The sequence below is a fragment of the Macrobrachium nipponense genome, chromosome 30 (genome assembly GCF_015104395.2).
Source record: "Macrobrachium nipponense isolate FS-2020 chromosome 30, ASM1510439v2, whole genome shotgun sequence".
NCBI lineage: Eukaryota > Metazoa > Arthropoda > Malacostraca > Decapoda > Palaemonidae > Macrobrachium > Macrobrachium nipponense.
This window is the reverse complement of record NC_087218.1, coordinates 26,459,648-26,481,203: the sequence shown is the minus strand read 5'-3', so window position 1 is coordinate 26,481,203 and position 21,556 is coordinate 26,459,648. Positions and strand designations below refer to the sequence as shown.

The following is a 21,556-nucleotide window of genomic DNA, read 5'->3' as shown; positions in this document are numbered from 1 at the left end:
CCAAAGAGGAGCCTCGCTTGCAAACTCCGATAACTCAATCCAAATTGTATTACTGGGTTGTACAAATCCTTGCGCCTGCTTTCAGGCGCTTCTAGACGCTTTACGTCTTGTTTCAGCCGCTTCAGGATTTGCAGGCGCCTTGCGCCTCCATTCGGCGCTTCAGGCTCTTCAGGCGCTTTGCGGCCTCGTTTCAGGGCGCCTCAGCTTCTTTAGGCGCTTTGCTTCTTCTTTCAGGCGCCTCAGGCTCCCTAGGCTTTTGCTTTCTTTGAGGCGTTTCTAGGCTCTCCAGGCGCTTATTGTTCATATCAGGCGCTTAGGCTCTCCAGGAGTTAAAATTATTTCCTTTTAGCCACTTCAGGCTTTTCAGGCGCGTTCTTGCGCCTCATTCCTTTTACTTGAGGAGCTTTACGCCTCATTTCAGGCGCTCCAGACTCTTTTCGCCTCGCCAAAAGAGTTCCAGGATCTTCAGTTACTTTGCGCCTCCCTTCAGGCGCTTCAGGCGCCTCAGGCGCTTCAGGCGCCTCAGGCGCTTCAGGCTCTTTGCGCTTCCCTTTCAGGAGTTCGTCCAATTTCGGGAGTTCCAATTTTACTCCTCGATACGGATCTCATGTGCTTTCTTCCTAGTAGGAAGTTCCCTATACACATCTTGTCGCCTTGACGGCGTTTTGCGCTTGACAGTAGCCTGACGTCTGGCTGGCGCCAGGCTTCTGTCAGGCGCCTCGTCCGAGCTCTCAGATAGTTCTAAAGGACGGGATCTTTTGATAGGGAGAAATCTATCCTTCCTTCTAGCTGATCAGATTTTAAGAACTCCTACTAGGGGAAAGTATCTGTTTCTGCATATCCTCTAACATCTTCGTAGCTACGTCTCTCTTTCCAACCTCCGATGCAGGAGAAGAAGCTTCTGAATATACATTCTTCTTCCTCTTTTCCGGAGGATATTCTTCCGGAAATTCTTCAGGGCTTGAGTCGAATGAAGGAGACTTCCAAGTTCTCTTCGAAGGTCTCGACAATCTATCTGAACTCCATCCTTTTTTAGATGAGGAATCAGACGAAGAAAAACACTGTTTCAGGACGTCTTTCCAACGACTATCCTTTGGCAGCCGGGACGTAACTACAGGATCTGCCGAGGGGACGCCTGACCGGTGGGGATTCTCTAAAAAACCCCTCCCTGCGGCTTCGACATTTCTTCTCCACTGGTCTTGGGAGCTTGAAAAGAGGTCTAGGCCTGGAGCGAGGACAGAGCCGATCAGACGCACCCTCCACTTCACTGGGAACACTTTCACTGCACTTACCTTCCAGTTCTTTAATTTTTTGTTCCATATGTTTAAGCGAAGCTTTCAGACTCGCAATTTCCGATGTTGAGCTTGCCGAGTCCGATAATCGGGAAGGTAAAGCTGTATGGGAGGAAACAATAGGGTTATCAATAGGCAATAGTCCGCTAACTGGCTCGTTAGAGACCGACCTACTTACACTCTTGGAAGAGGCTTTTCTAGCCCTATCTCTCAACTTTCTTAAGTAGGAATTAAGCAACTTCCCATTCTCCTCCTCATTCAAATTCTTGCACTCATCACATTTGTATTCAATTGAGAGCATACCTTCCCTCTACAATTTTTACAAGTGGTGTGAGGATCCACCGAAGCTTTCGGCAGTCTCACAAAACAATTCTCATTCACACACACTCTGAACGAAATCGACACGTCAGACATTATGAGAAATTCCAAAGCCAAATCCAAAAAACAGTCCACAATAGCGTATGCCAAACCAAAGATCCAATACGTCACCAAATAGCAGTCCAAAAGATCAACGGCGTAATGAAAATTCGAAATTCAAGTCAGGAGGAACTAGCAATCGTGTTACTAGTACCGTGACAGAGAAAAATCTGGCTTAAAACGGTAATAGTTCCTATTCCTGCCACCCAGCGGCAGGCAGCGGGATCACCTGACCTACCTGTAGTGTGTGCCGCGAAATTTGAATTTCTGTCGGGGACGACGGAGTCTATAGCTAAGTATATATCTGACAGGGAAGTTGAATGTATGAAAATATTCACTTAATCTCTCAAAGTAAATATATACTGAATTAAGTATCTCTATCGATAGGCCTATGCTTGCGCGCTCTCTCTCTCTCTCTCGTCATAATATTTCATTCTTTAATGTATTGTTCCTCACGATTTCCACAAGTACTGCCCAAATTTTAAAACCTTTTCTCTCATTGTTTAAGATCCGTCTTTAACTACGTATGAATTTTACGTCAGTTTAGTGTCAAACATTACTTATGAGTAAGGTTTCACAGTAGGTTTTAAAAAAGGATGATCGATATTCTACCCTGAACTGACGTTACCAAACCATTAACGAATAATATAGAGCCTGTTTCTACATTCAAGTATAAATGATTATAGGACCTCAACAGAATCTTTATGGTGTAAAGTTAATGGAAATTTAGAAAGCAACAAACGCTATGATATTGAAGCTCCGGCCCCTTTCAAGAGTTGCCAGGTGTGGCATAATTGAACAATATGTGTCTGAAGATTTAAAAAAACTGTATCTTAACTTTTCTTGCCGAGTGCTATGTCTTTATATCGACGGCTATCGTCTGCAGTGCTGATGCACGTGATTTGAAAATGTGAGGTGCCAATTCACGTTATATTGAAATTTTCCCGTTTTTTAAACATTTTAAATATTTTGTACCTCACGTTAAATCAAAAACACATAAGTGACAGGTGACTGTCCATTTATAGGTTCCATCAGAGATATTTAGTAACAAAAGATGAACTATATGGCCTGGTAAACGTTTGGCTTAGTTTCTGACTGAACCAGACATCTCTGTGCATCTTAGGGGAAAGTCTCTCTCTCTCTCTCTCTCACAGATGTTGGATACTCTCCAGCCATAAAGCAAGATCACCTGCATGGACTGGCAATACCAGAGCAGACTGTAGGTGCAATACTCTGAACATCTTCACCATCAGCAATGGATCCAAATACCATTCAGCTTGCAGCCATCAAGGTTGCCATGAGCCCAGGAGTGACTAGCAACTAGTTGATCACTCATCAGGTCAGGTCAAACAGTGGAAAGGTGATGCACATGTTGAGGTTGTCCCATGGGTGCTGGAAGGTGTCCTCTATCATTGCCCAAGGGTCAAATACTAACGAAAAGTACTCTGGGAATCTTCAGTTTAGCTCTGTGGCAAAAGATCTATTATTGGAGACCTGCAGACATTAGGGCCCGTCCACACGGCCGAGCTTTGCTCGACGTGACGTCAGAAGCGGAGAAACCGCGGCAAAGTTCTGACTTTTCTCGCTGTTTCTCCGCTTCTGACATCACATCGGACAAAGTTCGTCGACCAAAGCTCGACTGTGTGGATGGGGCCTCATACAACCTCTGACATGCATGGGTTTGAGTACCCTTCCATCCCTATTACTGTTTGTCCTTAGTAGTGAGTTGGTATAAGGACCATTCTGTCCAAGGAATGGTGCATGAGTAAGAGGATGATTAGCCTCGTGCAAATTTCGAGATGAGGGGCCAAAAAGGCAGGTGGTCCAGTGGGTAGGGAAGCTCTTATTACCCACCTCCACAACTGGCCAGGGGATGAGGATATCCCCAGCCTCCATAGCTCCTGGAAAGAGAGGACATCAAAACTTATCCCACCAGGTAAATGCAACTGATAAGCTGGGAAACCAGCTGTCCACAGTTTCTATCCAATATTTGTTTATCTTCTGTACTTCCATCTCCAGAGCAGATGTCAAGTCCTAAGAGCAAGACAGAAACTGTATTGGTCAGTGAGATAGGGTAGTGGCATTCTTGAGGGGAAACTTTTGGTCCCAAAGGATCTGGGCTACTGTTGGCCTCTGCATGTCAGACAAAAAGAAATGGTCAGTGGTGATTGCAGACATGGAATGCGTGAACATGCTATTTTGCTCAGAACACTTATGCTGATAATTGATGGCAGTAACTAGTCAGAGTACAAATCACCTTTAGGCAGGGTTTCAACAGGCATGATAAGACTTCATGTAGCACTAATTGAAGAGAAATTGAATGCTATGACCATCAGTGGTTACCCAATAGCCCAGACAAGGGAGACCACCAAACTAAAGCCTTGTTTCCAACTTCATCTGGTAATGACACTATCACTATGTTATGAAGCTAAACTCCTGAGGCATCATTAAGCTGTAAGGTGGTTGGGTCAAGCCTTAAACCTGTGTGCTACTTATATCAGTCACAATAACAGTTAATATTATTGAGTTAAAGAAGTCACTGTAAAATATAATAAAATGTAATGCAAATAACTTAATTGGAAATAAGAACAAAATTCAACTTACTTTTAATTTATTGAACCAAGTATCAGTTACAACTGTTCATACATAATGATGCTGGTTACAGAGGTCACATCCACTCGTTCATTATAATGCTGAAGGCTACAACCCTTCAGATTTAATATATTGTTGGTTAATATGACTACCACAGGATCAGCAGCAATTAGAATAACCACAGAATAATCACGTTCAAAGGTAACCATATACAAATGAATAGGGGTATAAGTGGTAATGTGTCACCCCACCTAATTTTGCACCCTACACACAATTCATTGATAAACCCTACAAGGCAAAAAGAAAAGAAAAAAAAAGGAAAAGAGAAAAAAAAAGCTAACAGAACTGATACTTAATGCATGGATTTGGACAAATCTTAAAAATAATGTCTCGTAATTGTGCTCATTTTCCAACACTTGGTCTACTTGACTATATAAAAAGAAAAAAAAAATCGCTGGTCCAAAATAAAACATTCAAAACATCCATATTCTAGTTAATGATGTGACATTCTAAATAACCTCTTTCACAGGATGACATAAAATTAAATTATATATTCCTCGGCATCATTTTCTTATATACATGAACATTTTGCTGGAGTAATCCACGTAAAGTACTGAACATTATTTCACACCCTCATGGTAAATAAACCACTCTCATTCATTCACTTCACTATATGATTATACAACTATTTTCCAAGCCTATGTTTGCACTAGAGATGAAGCATCACGTGTCCTTAAAACACAGATTTGTAAAATAGAAAAATAGTACGAGAGGAAACAAATATACTGGAGCAAAGTGAAGCATAGGCCAGGAAATAATTATAAAGTAGTATACCATAATATGAGTTCTTCAAGACTAATTATAAATACGTAGTTATAAATTACTTCTGTAAGTTGCTTTTGCTTGAAACATTTAAAAATATTGGCCTCCAACTTTGCTAGGAAGATATAAAACATAAATAGAAGAAAAAGCCATGCGTTGTAAATCTGTACCAAAAATGTAGCGTTTTTGTTTTGTTTTTTTCATCTCTGCATCCAGTAAACTAGTTTGCCATACAAAAGAAAAAAACATTTAAGAGACCCTTGAAGATGAAAACCAGAATCTGTAGTATTGGCAACTGACCCAGCAGCTCCTAAATTCCTCCTGATTTATTACTCATTTTGCAATACACCCAGATGAATCCCACTGGATGTGTGGAAAAGGAGATTGATGTCTCATGAAATACATGAAAGGGATATGACTAAAATAGAAGAGGATGAGTTGTGGCTATGTTGGGAGAGAAAAGGAAGGAGATCTGTTTAAGGTAATATATATTCACTTATGCACTTTCAATGAATAAATGTGCATGCATACCACTGTGTCAACTCAAAGTATAAAGGGGCTTGCAATAATGGCAACATAAGAAGGCCAGTGCATAATAATGACAATGATCGAGGAAAATACGGCCAATTTCTAAAGGAAATAATCTGGAGTTCGGCGAGTTACGTGAGGCTCTCCTCTCCTTGGTGCTGGGTCAAACTGCAAGCTGTAAAAATACAAGCATATGAGTAACTTTATTAAAAATGGTTACTGGTAGTGACACTTGTCATTACAGTACATCCTTCATCATTACATTATGAACATTCACTATTAAAAAAGATGCACCTAAGAACTTGAGCAATAATGTGCTTGTGCTACTGACAGGGTTGAGGTCAATTATGAATTGAATTGGAATTGATGCTAAAATTGCATGAATTGGAATTGAAATAAAAAAAGAAATTTAGAAAAAATGGAATTGCATTTGAACTGATACCAAATTAATTGGAACAGATGCCAAAAATTAAGATGAACTGACATGAATTGATGCTAAAAGGATGTGAATTATAACAAATCTTGTGTGTTATAAGCTGGACCTTTACACAACATCTTATGAAGGCTAAATGACAAGAATTAAACCTTGCATTCTTGAACACGACATGTTATGAATAGATATATCTTTGTCGAGATAGAATTAGGCTATAAAGAACAGAACATGAATTATGTGGTTTTAAAAAGTTTTCCAACTCTAATTTTTTTAGTCATACCCGTACCGGTCCTGTACAACAGTACAGATCAAGTCTGGTCCTGCCATACTTGCCCTATCCTGTCAGCTACTATGGTGTTTAGCAACCATATTCATAAAATCATAAGCTGTACCTGTTACACACCATTTCATTCAGGTAAACCGACATGAATTATACTTGTCAATCTTTTCGTTTATATAAAAAAAATGGCATTTTGTTTATTACAAGAAGCCAACTTTTTGGTTATAAAAAATATGAATTTTATGTTTATCACAAAGTTGAATAATGAATGAGATTTTGTAGCATTATTTTTTTTTACCACAGATACTTACATACCCGAGTTGATAAGACAGGCCTATAATATGAGATAACATTTTTCTAGGGCAAAATATTGAGAAGCCACTTTTTTGTTAAATGAAAATGTGAGCTTTATGTTTATTACAAAGTTGTATAACTTTTTGTGGGTGATGAATGTTGGTACTTGATACAGATGTGAGCAGCTTATCCAAGGTTGAGTAAAATTTAAGTTTTGGCGCCCTCATGATTAATTTAACTGAATTAGAATTGAAACCCTCATGATTTGAATTTAATTGGAATGGAACATTTAATTTTGAAAATGATTTGGAATTAAAGTGTATTTGATAAATTCACAATTTTCGTTTAACTGCAATTGATTTGAATTGATAAAAATGAATTGACCTCAACCCTGGCTACTGAACTTCTGATATACAATATGATTAATTGTATGGGGATCTGACATTTACATAAAGTACTTTAAAAATTGTAACCAACGCAAAACTTATCCTTATCCTTAAAAGCCAATTAATGTTTTCCCAATAAAATGTTAATTATACATTCATACATCCATAACCATTAAGTAGCCTGAACCATTATAAGTGGGGTAAACAGGAGACAGTTGAGAAAGGGATATAACTGCCATAAATCCAATTTCCAAAAGTAACAACACAAAGTTGCAAAAGAAAATTATAGACGGAAAGTTTGTAAGTAATGAGTATGCACAAAAGATTCTCCTGACAATGAGCTTTCCATAATAATGGGCTGCAATGGAATATTAACACTAAAGAGAATATGAACTTACAAGATGCAAGAGGCATGGTAAAAATATTGGTGCATATCAAGTACTACATTAAATATTACCTGTCCACATCAAATTACAAACAACAGAAACTTTAACCAGGGTAATTTACAACAACTGAAGAGGAAAAGACATTTTTAATTCAATGTACTGAACAAATGAAAATTTCCTCATAAAAGAATTATAAAATGACAATCTTTAAAAGCAAGTTGTATTTTTCCTAACTATACAAACCTGAGGTCCTTTAAATTAGGAATTACTTTGTGAACCTGGAACTCGTGAACAAGGTGTATGGTAGTAACTGCCATCCAGCAGGCAGGAATGCCTGGAGGTAAGCATTCCAGTTTGCCTTTCAGCCCAGGTTTCAGACTGAGGGGTGAATATAATTTACAACTAAAAATTGTTTTGTTCTTACACAATATACAAACCATCAGTCCTAAATTTACATTAGGAAGACTCACTGATTGGAGGGAGGAATCTGCACGAGTCTCTGAACTGACTGGAGTTCTTCACAACTGGGCTGCTACTCCCAGTCGAAGATCGAGGAGTGCCCTGCCTCTGACATATTGATCAGAGTATAGGAACTGCAAGATCCAATGTCAGACTTCTGGACCTTTTCAAATTAGTGAAGAATCGCCACTCATATGATAAAAAGGTTATGAAGAATCTTAATAGTTGGAGGCAGTAAGTCAAAGGCTTGAAAAGGGTTTGTCTCAATGCCATTTCCTCCTTCCCTACCTTCCTATAAGAGGAAGGAGAGGGATTACTTCCATTATCCTATAAAGAAAATAGAATGGGTGCTCAATGTATAGACTTATTATCAGGTTCAAGTCCTATTTGCTGCCTGAAGGAAGGGAAGTAGGGGATGTGGAAGGAGGATGAGAGACCAGTTACTCTCGTAATGCTTCTCACTTCCAAAGCCACACCTTCCTGAGATGCTACCTGTCCTGAAAAATGAGTAGCGTAAGAAAATACTTGTTGAACAGCCACCACACATCCTAATAAAAAAAGTTCCAAGGACTTGTGGCCAATATATCCCGAAGGTAGGAATAAAAATTATGTTCTCCAATGAGACCACATTACTGTATTCAGACTGACAGATTCATCCAGAATGTGACGGATGGACTATGCCACTGATTCTGTGAGCTTTCGGAGGAAGCGTACAGGTGACATCATCACCAGCTGCAGAGAACCTCCTGATCATCTCACAAAACCAGGAGAAAGACTTGTCCTTAGACACTTCTTCCTTGGCGAGTCAGTACATACTAATGAAAAGTTATCAACATCCATTTCAAGGGTGTCAGAGAGGAACAATAGTCAGCCCCATATTTGCGGACTCCAGACTCGCAGATTTTACTTTAGACCATATCTACCCCTTTTTTGCAGGAAATTCGCCTATTCACAGGTTTTTCTCCAATAAATATTCACTAATTAGTGTATTTTGATGTTATTTTCATGGCTAAATACATTTTTATGATACAAAAACGATTTACTAATTTTCAAGTATCAATATTGATTATTACGGTATATTAGTAAGTTTAAGGTTAAATGATATCACAAAAATAATAATTCTCTCTCATACAGGGATGTATGTTTTTTTAGTAGGGTAAATAAGACAAATTTTTAAATCAATTTGTATTTTTCATAGTTAACAAACCTTCGGTGTTAAAAAGAGGATAATCTTGCACCAGCTGGAAACTGGTTAGAAACAATAAAAAAATTGTAAAGCAAGGCATCTGGCAACTCAATGTGTATATGACTAGCTGATTGTCGACCAAGCACAGTATCTCATGACACTAGTCTTTCTTTGACCGCCTTGGAGAGAATTTTTATGTTTGCATAATAATTTCATTAATATTTTCCAATAATAATAATATAAGTGTAATTACAAAATTGATATGCGAGTATTTCAAAAAAATACAGTAATCAACCTCTGTCTCTGTGTGTGTGTGTGTGTGTGTGTGTGTGTGTGTGTGTGTGTGTGTGTGTGTGTGTGTGTGTGTGTGTGTGTGTGTGTGTGTGTGTTACAATTGTATATTTGATGTAGGATGACACTTTAACTATACATTTGGTATTTTCAAGGTGGGCATATATAAGCATTTTTAGAAGTGAGTTCTAACTATTTGCGGGGAGTCTGGTAACCATCCCCCGCGAATACGGGGATCACTGTACTATATGTTCATGTGAAAAACTAGGCCAAGTGGACTTATATCTTTTACCATTGAATTAGAGAAGCAACTCTCGCGGCTCTGACCAGAACAAACATCCCATCAATGAAACGAAACACCAAAGACAGCTCCAATCCATGGAATGTCACAGAGGACTGAAAAAGGTATCCAGCTATTTCTGTTGCTCCTCAGCAAGAAAGCCTATACTTCCATGGAAAGCTGGATAGTCTTTTAGCTGGGAAGAGACAGGGATTGGTACTGCCTAAGGAACCACTCATGTCACTAACACTGAAGGTTGCGTCAGGGAGGAACTACTCATTCCTTTGGAAGCAGATGTGGTAGATTGGGCGGCAACGGAAGTCTTCTGTCATTTATTTCCAATGTTAGTTGAACACCTTATGAATTAGAAAAATATGTAAAGGACAAAAACTGTGAAGTTTGCCTGAAAAAGTCATTCCGATTGATTGCAATGGCCCATGGGTCAGGTGCAATGCAGCCGAAATACCTACACAGGAACCCCAAATGAGTCAAATGCAGCCCAGAGACCTTGGGTCTCTGTAATGGCAAGACACGAGTCAAATGCCGCCCAGGGGTTTCTTATTAGTAGTTAACCCTTTGACTTGAGGAAAAACAATACTGAGATGAACAATCTCTCCATGAGGAAGGCAGCACTCTACCCATCACTCAAATCCAGGTGGAGTTGCCTGCCAGTACATTTCATTTGGAAATGTCTTTCACTGATAGAACTATTGAGTGCACTACAATTACACTCTTGCACCTGCATGTTAACCACAAGAGGAGGGAACCGAAACCATCGTTTGGTGATAAAAGCCACAACTATGGTGTTGTTGCTTAACACTACTGGGTGCCTCAAAATCAAATCCCAAAACTCACGGGAGGCCCGAAAAGCTGCCTTGAATTTCAGGATGTTGACGAGAAGATACTTATCGTCTTGGTCGCACACATGAAGATCACAGTCTCACAGGTTGCACCTATTACTCAGTCGGTGCATTTGATAGCAGATGCATGTCGCTAGGAGAATATATATAAGTATATTCAAAAGCTCCTGTTGATCAAGTGCCAGCCTAATTCCCTCCTCATCCTTTAAGAGGAAAAGGATTAAGGACTGGAAGCAGACTACCTTCATTCTCTAATGAATAGAGCAAAGGTGAAGCTGTCTCGACGGGAGGCTTCTATGATGACAACAGTACACCAAAGACATCTAGTTCTTAGCCGAATTGACTGTTCCTGAAACAGGATGACAAGAGAGGCAGAAGTTTGAGGAAAGACAGAAGAGACCCAGAAGATAGCAAGTACTTCTCCTGCAGAACACCTACTACCAGGTCTCGGCTATGTCATTATCAAGTCCAAAGACTCAACAGACAACTCTTCTTACAAGTACTAGCAGTAGGAGAATACCCATTATGAGCATTCTCTTCTATGTCTTTCCTTCCAACTTCTTCCCAATAGGAAAGAAGGTTGAGAGAGAGATGTACATGAACCCTCTCGGAGGAGAAAGAAGGCTGGCTATTTCGTGATCATCCTTTGAAGCTCAAGATTTTTAGGCCTTGCCCGGAGGACAATACAGACACCTTGGCAGGTTCCTTGACTAACTCATTATCCACGACACTCTAAGGGGGCAGAACCGAACAAATGTTTGTTCCAAAGGGTCGAGACGACTACAGGACTTTTTCTTAGCACCAGAATTGCCCACAGGTTGCTGACTGGTGCTAAATAGGGATGAAATCTAATAGGGGACTGCCTGAAGAGAAACCAACACGGTGTCCTTTAGTCTTGTCGTCTCTTGTTGTCATGCAACTAGAAACAGCATGAGACCCAAGACTGGCCAAAGCAGACACAGGTCAACCTGCAGTTGGCACAGGACCCTCTGAGGTAAAGAAGATTGCTCCTGTCACAGCAGCAGAGGGGAAGAAAGTTTGATTGGGCATCTCAAACCACTGAATGAAGTCCTTGTCTTGTTTGTTTGTCAGAGAAAGGTATTCATCTAATCAAGAACGCCCTCAAAAGCAAGGAATGTGGTGACCCTAAGAAAACTTGTCTCTCCTGGAAGAGCAAGGACATCGAGCAGTGAAAGTTATTCAGAGCAGCAGCTGCGGTTCTATTCCAAAGATCAATGTGCTGACAAATCAACGCAAAGATCTCGCTAAATGAAAATCAAGGTATTCCTTTCCCAAAGAAAACTAAAGTTTTTACCAGGCACGAAAATCCCAATTTTCCCTCCTTGAAGATAGGACCCAATAAAACTTTCCTAGTCTACTTGAGTGTATGACGAGAAAGATCCTCGAGGAAGGCGATCTCAAGATACCAAACCTTGTAGCCAAATTCCGAAAAGAGAACAAACTCATCAGGAATTCTCTGTCCATCTTGCAAGACTTGGAACAACTGAGAGGGTCAAGAGAACAGGTAAGGAGAAAGAGCATTCCTACCTTTCCTGCTAGAAGAACCAGCAGGAAGGGTTGATTTATAGACATTTGGTATAAATGCCAAGCACTGGGGCCTCTTTTTCTCTATGACAGTCATAATAAAATGCTAATTAAACAGTTATAAGCATTTTTCTAATATTTGTTTTTATTTTATTTTGTCAAATTGAAATTACAGCTCAAACTATATCATAAAAGATAAGAAATAAAACCGAAAACAAAATCCATAGCATATTTGTTGTGAAATATTTACAAAGCAGCCTTGGATGTGAATTTGTGATGATATTCCCCTTACCACCTCGAGCAAGACTGAGGGCTTCTAAGCTCACTCACACTATCGTAATAGGGTGATCTGAAGAGTTGCCAATGGTAATTTATGGATGAGTACCAGACCCCCTTCCCCCAGAATAGTTAAATCCCACGAATACTCAAAACTCCCCCCTCTCAAAACGCTTGTAACTGCCTATCTTGAAAGTTCAAATACCAAATGTATAGCTTAACCCTTAAACGCCGAAGCGGTATTTTAAAAATCGTCTCCCGTATGCAGGCGGCGTTCGCGCGTGAGTGCCGAAGCGGAAAAAATGTTTTTTTCAAAAAATCACAGCACACTTAGTTTTCAAGATTAAGAGTTCATTTCTGGCTCCTTTTTTTGTCATTGCCTGAAGTTTAGTAAGCAACCATCAGAAATGAAAAAAAAATATCATTATCATAAATAAATATTGGGATATATGACAGCGCAAAAAAAAATTTCATATATAATTGTACACAAATCGTGCTGTGAGCAAAACGGTTAAAGCTAAAGAGTTAATTTTTTTTCGTTGTATTGTACACTAAATTGTGATCATTTTGGTATATAACACATTGTAAAACGATCAAGGCAACACAGAGAAAATATTATCAAATATGATGCATGAATTCGTAACGTGCGGACGTAAAAAAAAGCAGTTTTCAAAAATTCACCATAAATCGAAATATTGTGCTAGAGACTTCCCGTTTGTTGCAAAATGAAGGTAATTGATTGAATATTACTAGACTGTAAGTGTTGTAGCTTACAATTGCAGTTTTTGACCATTTCGGTTGAGTTAAACTTGACCGAAGGATTAATTTTTTCTATTTATCGTTATTTATATGAAAATATTTCAAAACAGGTAAAAGCTACAACCATGGGTTGTTTTTCGTTGTATTCTACATAAAATGTCACACATTTTCATATATAAAACTTTATGTAACAGCTAATTTAAAATGGTGCAAACATTACGACAATCGGACGAAAAAATTTATGATTTTTTCGGAAGAGTTACCGCGCGGACGTAAGGAAAAAGTTTATTTCATAAATTCACCATAAATCGAAATCTTGTGTTAGAGACTTCCAATTTGTTGCAAAATAAAGGTAAATGATTGAATATTACTAGAATGTAATAGTTTAGCTTACAATTGCGTTTTTTTACCATTTCGGTCGAGTCAAAGTTGACCGAAGGTTGAAATTTTGGCACTTATCGTTATTTATATGAAAATATTTCAAAACCGATAAAAGCTACAACCATGAGTTGCTTTTTGTTGTATTCTATATGAAATTGCGCACATTTTCATATATAAAACTTTATGTAACAGCTAATTTAAAATGGTGCAAACATTATAACAATCGGACGAAAAAATTACTGATTTTTTTCGGAAGAGTTACCACGCAGACGTAGGAAAATTTTTTTTTTTGTCATAAATTCACCATAAATCGAAAAATTGTGCTAGAGACTTCCAATTTGTTGCAAAACAAAGGTAAATGATTGAATATTACTAGAATGTATGAGCTTTAGCTTACAATTGCGTTTTTTTACTATCTCTGTCGAGTCAAAGTTGACCGAAGGTTGATATTTTGGCACTTATCATTTTATGAAAATATTTCAAAACTGATAAAAGCTACAACCATGGGTTGTTTTTAGTTGTATTCTACATGAAATTGCGCACATTTCCATATATAAAACTTTATGTAACAGCTAATTTAAAATGGTGCAAACATTATGACAATCGGACGAAAAAAATTATGATTTTTTCGGAAGAGTTATCACGCGGACGTAAGGAAACAGTTTTTTTCATAAATTCACCATAAATCGAAATATTGTGCTAGAGATTTCCAATTTGTTGCAAAATGAAGGTAAGTGATTGAATATTACTAGAATATAAGAGTTTTAGCTTACAATTGCATTTTTCTACCATTTCGGTAGTCAAAGTTGACCGAAGGTTGAAATTTTGGCACTTCTCATTATTTATATGAAAATATTTCAAAACTGATAAAGCTACAACCATGAGTTGTTTTTTTGTTGTATTCTACATGAAATTCCGCACATTTTCATATATAATACTCCATGTAACGGCTAATATAAAATGGTGCAAAAAGAAATTACTGTCACAATGGAAATGAAAATTCTTCCTAGAATGTGTCGCTGATCGCTTTTTAGTGCGCAGAAGAAAGTTAATTCGTGTTTGCGCGCCTGGGTAACGATTGTAAACAAAATAACGCCTTGATCCGTGAGCTCCCAGCATCCCCCAAGGCGTGTGATTCAAAAGTTTTCGCCTAGTAGGCCTAGAACTATTTTTCCGCAAATTTTTAAAAAAACTTTTTATATCGACATACCATATGTCCAATCTGCACCCAACAGAATTTATATAGACGTTTAATACGTCCAATAGGCGTTAAAGGGTTAAATAACATCATACTTCAAATGAGAGAGAGAGAGACTTATTCTTCCTCAATCAATGAGCCTTGAAAAAAGGGGAGAAGACGGCAGAAGGCACAGTGAGGATAAGTTGGAAGGTACTCATCTCAAAGGACTTCTCCTTGAAGTCCTCTCCAACATTTTCTTCTACATACATTCAGGAGCAGCCCGGCCGACAGTAACTACAGCAACTGGAACGATCAGGACAGCTGGGGCAGGAGGCACAGTAGGAGCTGCCTCATGACTGGTTGCCAGGGAAACCCGAGCAATCAAGACAGGAGACAGCAGTAGTAGATAGACTGCAGATACAACAAGGCAGTTCCCATAACATACAGGAGTGTCAGTGTCGAAATTCCTAAAGGAAAGGAAACCCAACAATGACAATCCAGCCATCTACTGCTGCCCCTACGACTCTCACGGTCCAACCGCCAAAGAGAAAAAGCATGATTAGTAGAGAAGGACCCTTCTCACTCCTAGTTTAATTGCCCTATGAAGCAGGAGGAGGCTCTTGTGAAGAGGTCCACCTAACGCCACAGGACCCCAGTCCTTGCCTGACAAGTGAGCAAAGAGGACAAAAGGAGAGATCCTTCCTGAGGGAGAGAATGCTGTGAGGAAATATCACCAGGCGAGAGAAACAAGAAAAAAGGGACAGCCACTGAGGGAGCCATCAGAAGCATGAAAACTTCAAACGATGCTTTGCAACTCTCCTCTGAAGTTTCCTCCTGGCCAACTCTCGACAGCACATGCGGCAAGAGCAACATCCAAAAATAATCATAAAAGATATACTGTCGCACCCTTACAAGCCAAGGGCATGAGGATGTGATACAAGGTGAATATTTCTCCCTTGCCGCTGCCGGCCCCGAGACACGCTGGGGAAGGCAGCCTATAAATTCTATCCTTAAATTGTGGTTTGCATATAAAATATCAAAACACACAATTTCAGTCGATAAAAAATAAGAAAAGAAATGCAGTTGATAAAAAGTAAGAAAAGAAAAGATCCCTCCCGGAAATCAAGTTTGAAGACAGTCAGGCAAGAGCTCATGAAAACATGTCTGCATCGCTCGATGGCCAAAAGCAAACTGGAATACTTGCATCCAGGTAGGCTAGTATTCCCACCTACCGGACAGTAGTTACTGCCTAACCACCTTGTGAAAGAGTTTAGCGGCTGTTTTCCTGCTTCACTGAGAGTAATTATGAATGTAAAGGATCAGGGGTTTGTATATTGTGTAGGAACAAATGCATATTTTATACTTCTAGATCCTACCATAATTGTTTTTCTTTTAAATAAAAAATGTCAGCACAAAAATAAAAGTCATACTTACAAAGAATACTTTAAAGAATCATCCAACTCCATGATAGCCGCCTGGTTACCACAACGATAGCAGTAGTTGGGTGCAGAGAAAATTGTGACAACATTTCTATCGTGGCACCAATTGTAGCCCTCCATAACAAGTTGATGGGCACGAGAGACTAGGGTTAGGCCATTCGAATGGTTGAAAGTCTCCGAAATGTCTTGACCAAACGTATAACCAGCTCCTCTTGGGGAGATGCCCCAACCACCGCGGTCATCTGGATCTGACCATAGTAAGTCACACATAGGTCCCTGAAACAAACAGTCATGTAAGTATAAGAGTTTCAATGCATCAAGTTCTTTTTTCTGCATGCTTCACTGACATCCCCTTGAAAATTCTGACAAATGTATTAGTACCACAAAATTAAGATATGGCAAATACTCCCACAAATAGCCTGGATGACACAGCCAGGAACTACTACTACAAAGCAGTATGAATGAGTATGGGAGATGTAAAGGTTTACTTGTGACTAATTATGAAATACAGACTAGTAACAGTTAGACAGCAAGACTGAAAAAATTAAGTTGGAATGGCAGTGAAGTAAAAGGCTAAAAATTGGGTGTAGCTAGGGACAAAAAGGGGCTACAAACACATTTTAGTAATGGCCACATTCCACCTTGCGTAGAGGCACTACTTGTTATATATATCTCTAATTCTTGTACATTTTCTAATAGCATTCCTTTTGATCTCTGCTTTTAATCTTGTGCATAATTGTTGATCTCTTCATATTGTGCATGTCTGAAAACTATACTGTGATAACCAGTGTACTTGCTATTGCTTTCCTTTTGACACACTTTGCTATGTGTTCGTAAGAATTTCACATATATTCTTGTATTATACACTCCAACTTCCTAACTTCAGTCACTATCTATATTGGGTTCTATTAAACTAGTACCAGCAAATACCCATGTAAGGCATGAACTTTCGTTATGAAAGCCCAAAACACCCAAGGTTTGCTAGATAAGTCCATATTTAAATGCACTTGCATCACATTTTTCTTAACCAATGCAATTGTATATGACAAAAATAGAGCACTTCCTCCCAGGGACAAAACCAAGCTTTATAAATAACTGATGTATGAAGGATCCTATTAAAGCTTCAGAAAAAACAAAACATTCTGCCACTACCTAACTCTTACATAAGTCATGCAATTCACAATTATAAAACATCCAGCAAAATATATTCATGATTCAAAGCAACCGACTGAATCCATACAATGAAAAAACTAAGTCACAAATATGGAACTCCCACAAGTGCAAACAGCCATAATCAACAATTAAATATGACCTGCACCAATGTCATAGAACTAACAATACGAGGGTTCCAATTACTGTTCTTCAATATTCTATACAATCTATATTCTCCAAATATCATGGTTGACCCAACTTCTATGAGTATTTAGCTCATGGTAAACTTACCTCGTGTGGTACCTCTTGTAGACGATCTAATGCTCTAATGTGATCAAGTGTATCTATGGAGGGCGATAGTCCACCATGTAGGCAGAATATTTGAGTATCCACTAAAGCCGTTAAAGGAAGATAATCAAATAAATCAGTGAAGTACTTCCAAACATTGGCATTTCCATATTTTCTTAGACATTCATCATAAAAGCCATAAACTTGTGTAATCTGTCGCGATTCGTGGTTTCCTCGAAGAATAGTTATCCTTTCCCTATAACGAACCTGAAAATAATTTATCCTTTACAGTTGATTCTAAAGATGAAAAAACTTTTGTAATTCATTTACACAAATTCCAAATATAAATTCTAGAATGGCTTAAAGCTTAAGTTTCACCAACTGCCTGAAAATAAAATACTAGATTAATGAATGACAAAATTCCTTTTACACAATTATATGGCAACTTGCTTTAAGGACAGAATCACCCCAAAACACAAAAATATTAATTGAAAAAAAAGTACTTTACTTAACAACCTAATATTCCCAGGGTATAATTATACAGTGGATCCCCCGTATGCGCATTCTCATACATTCGTGGATTTCTCTCGAGAAAATTTTCCCGCATTATTCATGGAAAATATGCACTTTTTGTGATAAAACTATTAAAAAAAACAAGTATAAACATTTTTAGTGGGTTTTTCTTGAGTTAACTAACAAAATAGGCCGTTTACAGCATTTTTAAAGGGTTTCAAACTACGTATTCGCGGATTCTAACTGTTCACGGGGTGTGTGTGTGTGTGTGTGTGTGTGTGTGTGTGTGTGTGTGTGTGGTGTGTGTGTGTGTGTGTGTGTGTGTGTGTGTGGTGCGCATCCCCCACAAATATGGGGGGACCACTGTATTATCATTACCAACTTTATGTTAGCAAAAGAAATGTAATATGTATGTCCATTGTCCGTCCGTCAATCCATCTTTTTGTCCGTTGTCATAAGCGCATTGCGGTCTTATTTTTTATCCTAGACTCACCTGCTTTTGCATGTAAATACTTAAATGTCATACAAACAACTTGTAGTTTAGTTTTTCCTAAATTCTCAAACAGATCAAGATATAGATAAGTAAACAGATCGATAGTCGTTACATCATGACAATATCCCCCTTATTTCAATAAAACTCCCTCTAGCAATATTATTTTTCATTTTATCAATAAAGCTAAACTACACAAGAAAGGCACAACAAATATGTGTTAACATGAATAGTTTCAAGATGATCCAATAATTATTCAAATTTTGGCAAATATGTGAAACCGCAAAACATTTGTTCCAAGTAATCACACTTCAAAGTTTTCAGTAATAAGCTTGAACTCTTAAGGGGGCCAGCCGGCTAATGCCATTTTTTAAGGACAGGACTTTGATATTCATACTTAATAAGGTGACTTGGGACATCTCCAAACCGCATATGATTTTCGCCTCTGACCTTCGGTTTTGTGACGCCAGGGCGATTTATCCCGAAAATAACCATTTTTCAAATTTTAACTCCTCCCTTGATATTTATTATTAAGACCTAGGATTACCACCATAAATAGACCTGATGTAGACCTCCAATCAAATGGAGAGTTTTTTTTCTAAGTAATTTTTTTGCTAGATATGAATTTTTCAATATGGTAAAAAATATATACATAAAAAAAAGACGACGAAACAAAAATTGGAAAAAAGGGCTCTATTTGATTGTTATATAACGTCTTTCTGAGTTATATACCAAATTCCAATGTTATAGCTTTAAAACTAAGTGAGAAGATAGATTTTGAAGGTCAACAAGTATAGTTTTGAGATACGGGCGTTCAGTTTTCCTTCGTATTTCTATAAAGACAATGTTAATAAATAATGAATATTATGAATGTATTTTTTTTTGTGTATTAATAAACCAAAACTATTTTATCATAATTTAATCATAAATGATGATCCCTTTGCTCGTATATCGTAGCCTGGGACACTGCTTGAGGCAAGATGGGGCACTTCTTCCTACGCAACTCTCTCTCTCCCCTTCACTAACTCGGCTTATTACAGCGAATTTTCTTCTTCTGTATGTTAGCGAGATGTTTTCCTTGTATTTTCCTCTTTGGCATGATGAAATTCTTGCCGAAACAAAGATAAACAAACGTAAATGCAAGAGAATGTCAGAGGTGAAACTCGAAGGTGTACTCTCTTTTTACAAAGAAATTTAATAAATCATGATTATTATGACTAATAAATCATGATTATTATGAATTTCATATTCCATTTTGGGTATTAAAAAACCAAAACTATGTTATTTATCATAAATGAAAATCTCTTTGCTCAAAGATCGTAGCCTTGGGCACAGTGTGACGTGTGCTGTCAGGCTAAAAGGGGGTGTTACTAGGCAACCCTCCCCTCTCTCTTCACTAACTATGCGTATATTATGATATTCTGTAATAATACTTGAGCGATTTTTCTTCGTCTGTATGTTAGTGAGATGTTTTCCTTGTCTTTTCCTCATTAGCATGATGAAATTCTTGCCGAAGCATACATCAACATACATAAAAGCAAGCGAATGTCAGAGGTGAAATCGAACGTGTAAACTACTTGAAGTTTGTGCTCGCACTGATGGTTGGACTGGGTTGGTAGCTGACTAAAGTCTCTCTTCTTGACTCGGGGAATGTCTACAGATGCCATTTCTCCAAATTTCTTTGACAATAATTATCAAAATTTACGATAATAGAAGAAATATTGCATCTTCTTGTACGGATCAATGTTTTAGGCTTATTGAGTTACGTTAACTAATTACCACGTAACTACGAAAGTAACAGGAATTTTGAAGAAATATTTCGTATACGTATTATCAATTGCCATATGAAGCTCCGTGAATTTTTTCATGACTGCATTTTTCACCCTATCCCACCATGTACTATAAGGGTTCCGGCCGGCCCCCTTAAGTACAACATACTATGGTTATTGACTTATGAGTGGTATAACTTTCACATACGACATCATAAACACTTATATATCGATATTAATCAATTATTCTTTGTTTAATGTAATGTTTATTAGAATTTATCACTATTTACTTCTTACTTTGGCATCTTGTTGAATGGTGGTGATGTCAGCATTTTTTTTTTTCTCTCTCTCTCTCTGTTATGCCTTTTTATCTGCCTTTTAGCCTTACTGCTGGGGTGTCATGACAAAAGTCAATTCACTGAAAAGGGGTTTTGTTTTACCAGCAGGGGCACCTTCCCTCTTTCTCATCCTTGACATTGTTTACCAAAGAATTGCCTCTGTTGGTGTATTGGTGTTTGGTCATGTGTGGCTATTGGTACTTCTCACAACCTTGGCAAGTGGAGGGGTGTACAGATGCTAGATATCACTAGATTTTAAGGCATAAAACAAAATTAAAATACTGAAAGTACAGGCAGAAATTAACTATATATCAGACCGCGTACGGTTTATTCTCATGCTCAGCCCTTTAAATGGGTTACACCCATGTCCCTTTAAAGCCACAAGACACGGAAAAGCTGCGGAAAGAAAGTTGAAATTGATTTCGACTGTTTGAACAAACTTCACACTGTGTTATTGGATAGATTTAGAATATAAATCCAAAAAAACACATTCAATTTTTTGTTTTTTTGAAGAATAGTGGCATCCCAGATGGTGACCATGGCTTAATGGTCATTAGACATAACACACAAAATAATTACCTTAAATAATGTAAATAACAGCTCCAATTTTAGACAATAAAAAACCTTACACTGCACAGTAGTACCTCAGACTTCGAACTTATGTAATCCAATCCAGAAGGCTGTTCAAAATACGATTTGTTCAAAATATGAAACAAATATCCCCATAAGAAATAAAGGGAATCAGGATAATTCATTCTAGCCAACCCCCCAAAAAATCCCCCTTTTCACTTTTTTTCTATTATTATTATTGATATGTTCAAAAGTTAAGAGTTGTAGAATATTAAAACAGTACGTTATATGATGTAAAATTTTGAAAAATTTTGTTTCTGTTTATGATTTACAAACTGTTTACTAATGCC

General features: G+C 38.0%; 1 protein-coding gene across 1 annotated transcript in view; it reads right to left on the bottom strand.

Moving 5' to 3' along the window:
* Positions 1–4,303: 4,303 nt before the first annotated feature.
* LOC135202388 (serine/threonine-protein phosphatase 2A catalytic subunit beta isoform) overlaps positions 4,304–21,556 on the bottom strand; it is a 62,124-nt gene continuing 44,871 nt past the window's right edge. The window contains exons 3-5 of the mRNA XM_064231767.1: positions 17,530–17,793; positions 16,082–16,362; positions 4,304–5,826 (exon numbers count right to left, since the gene is read on the bottom strand). Coding sequence (XP_064087837.1) covers positions 5,754–5,826; positions 16,082–16,362; positions 17,530–17,793 — 618 coding nt within the window. The 3' untranslated portion in view covers positions 4,304–5,753. The remainder of the gene's footprint in view (positions 5,827–16,081; positions 16,363–17,529; positions 17,794–21,556) is intronic.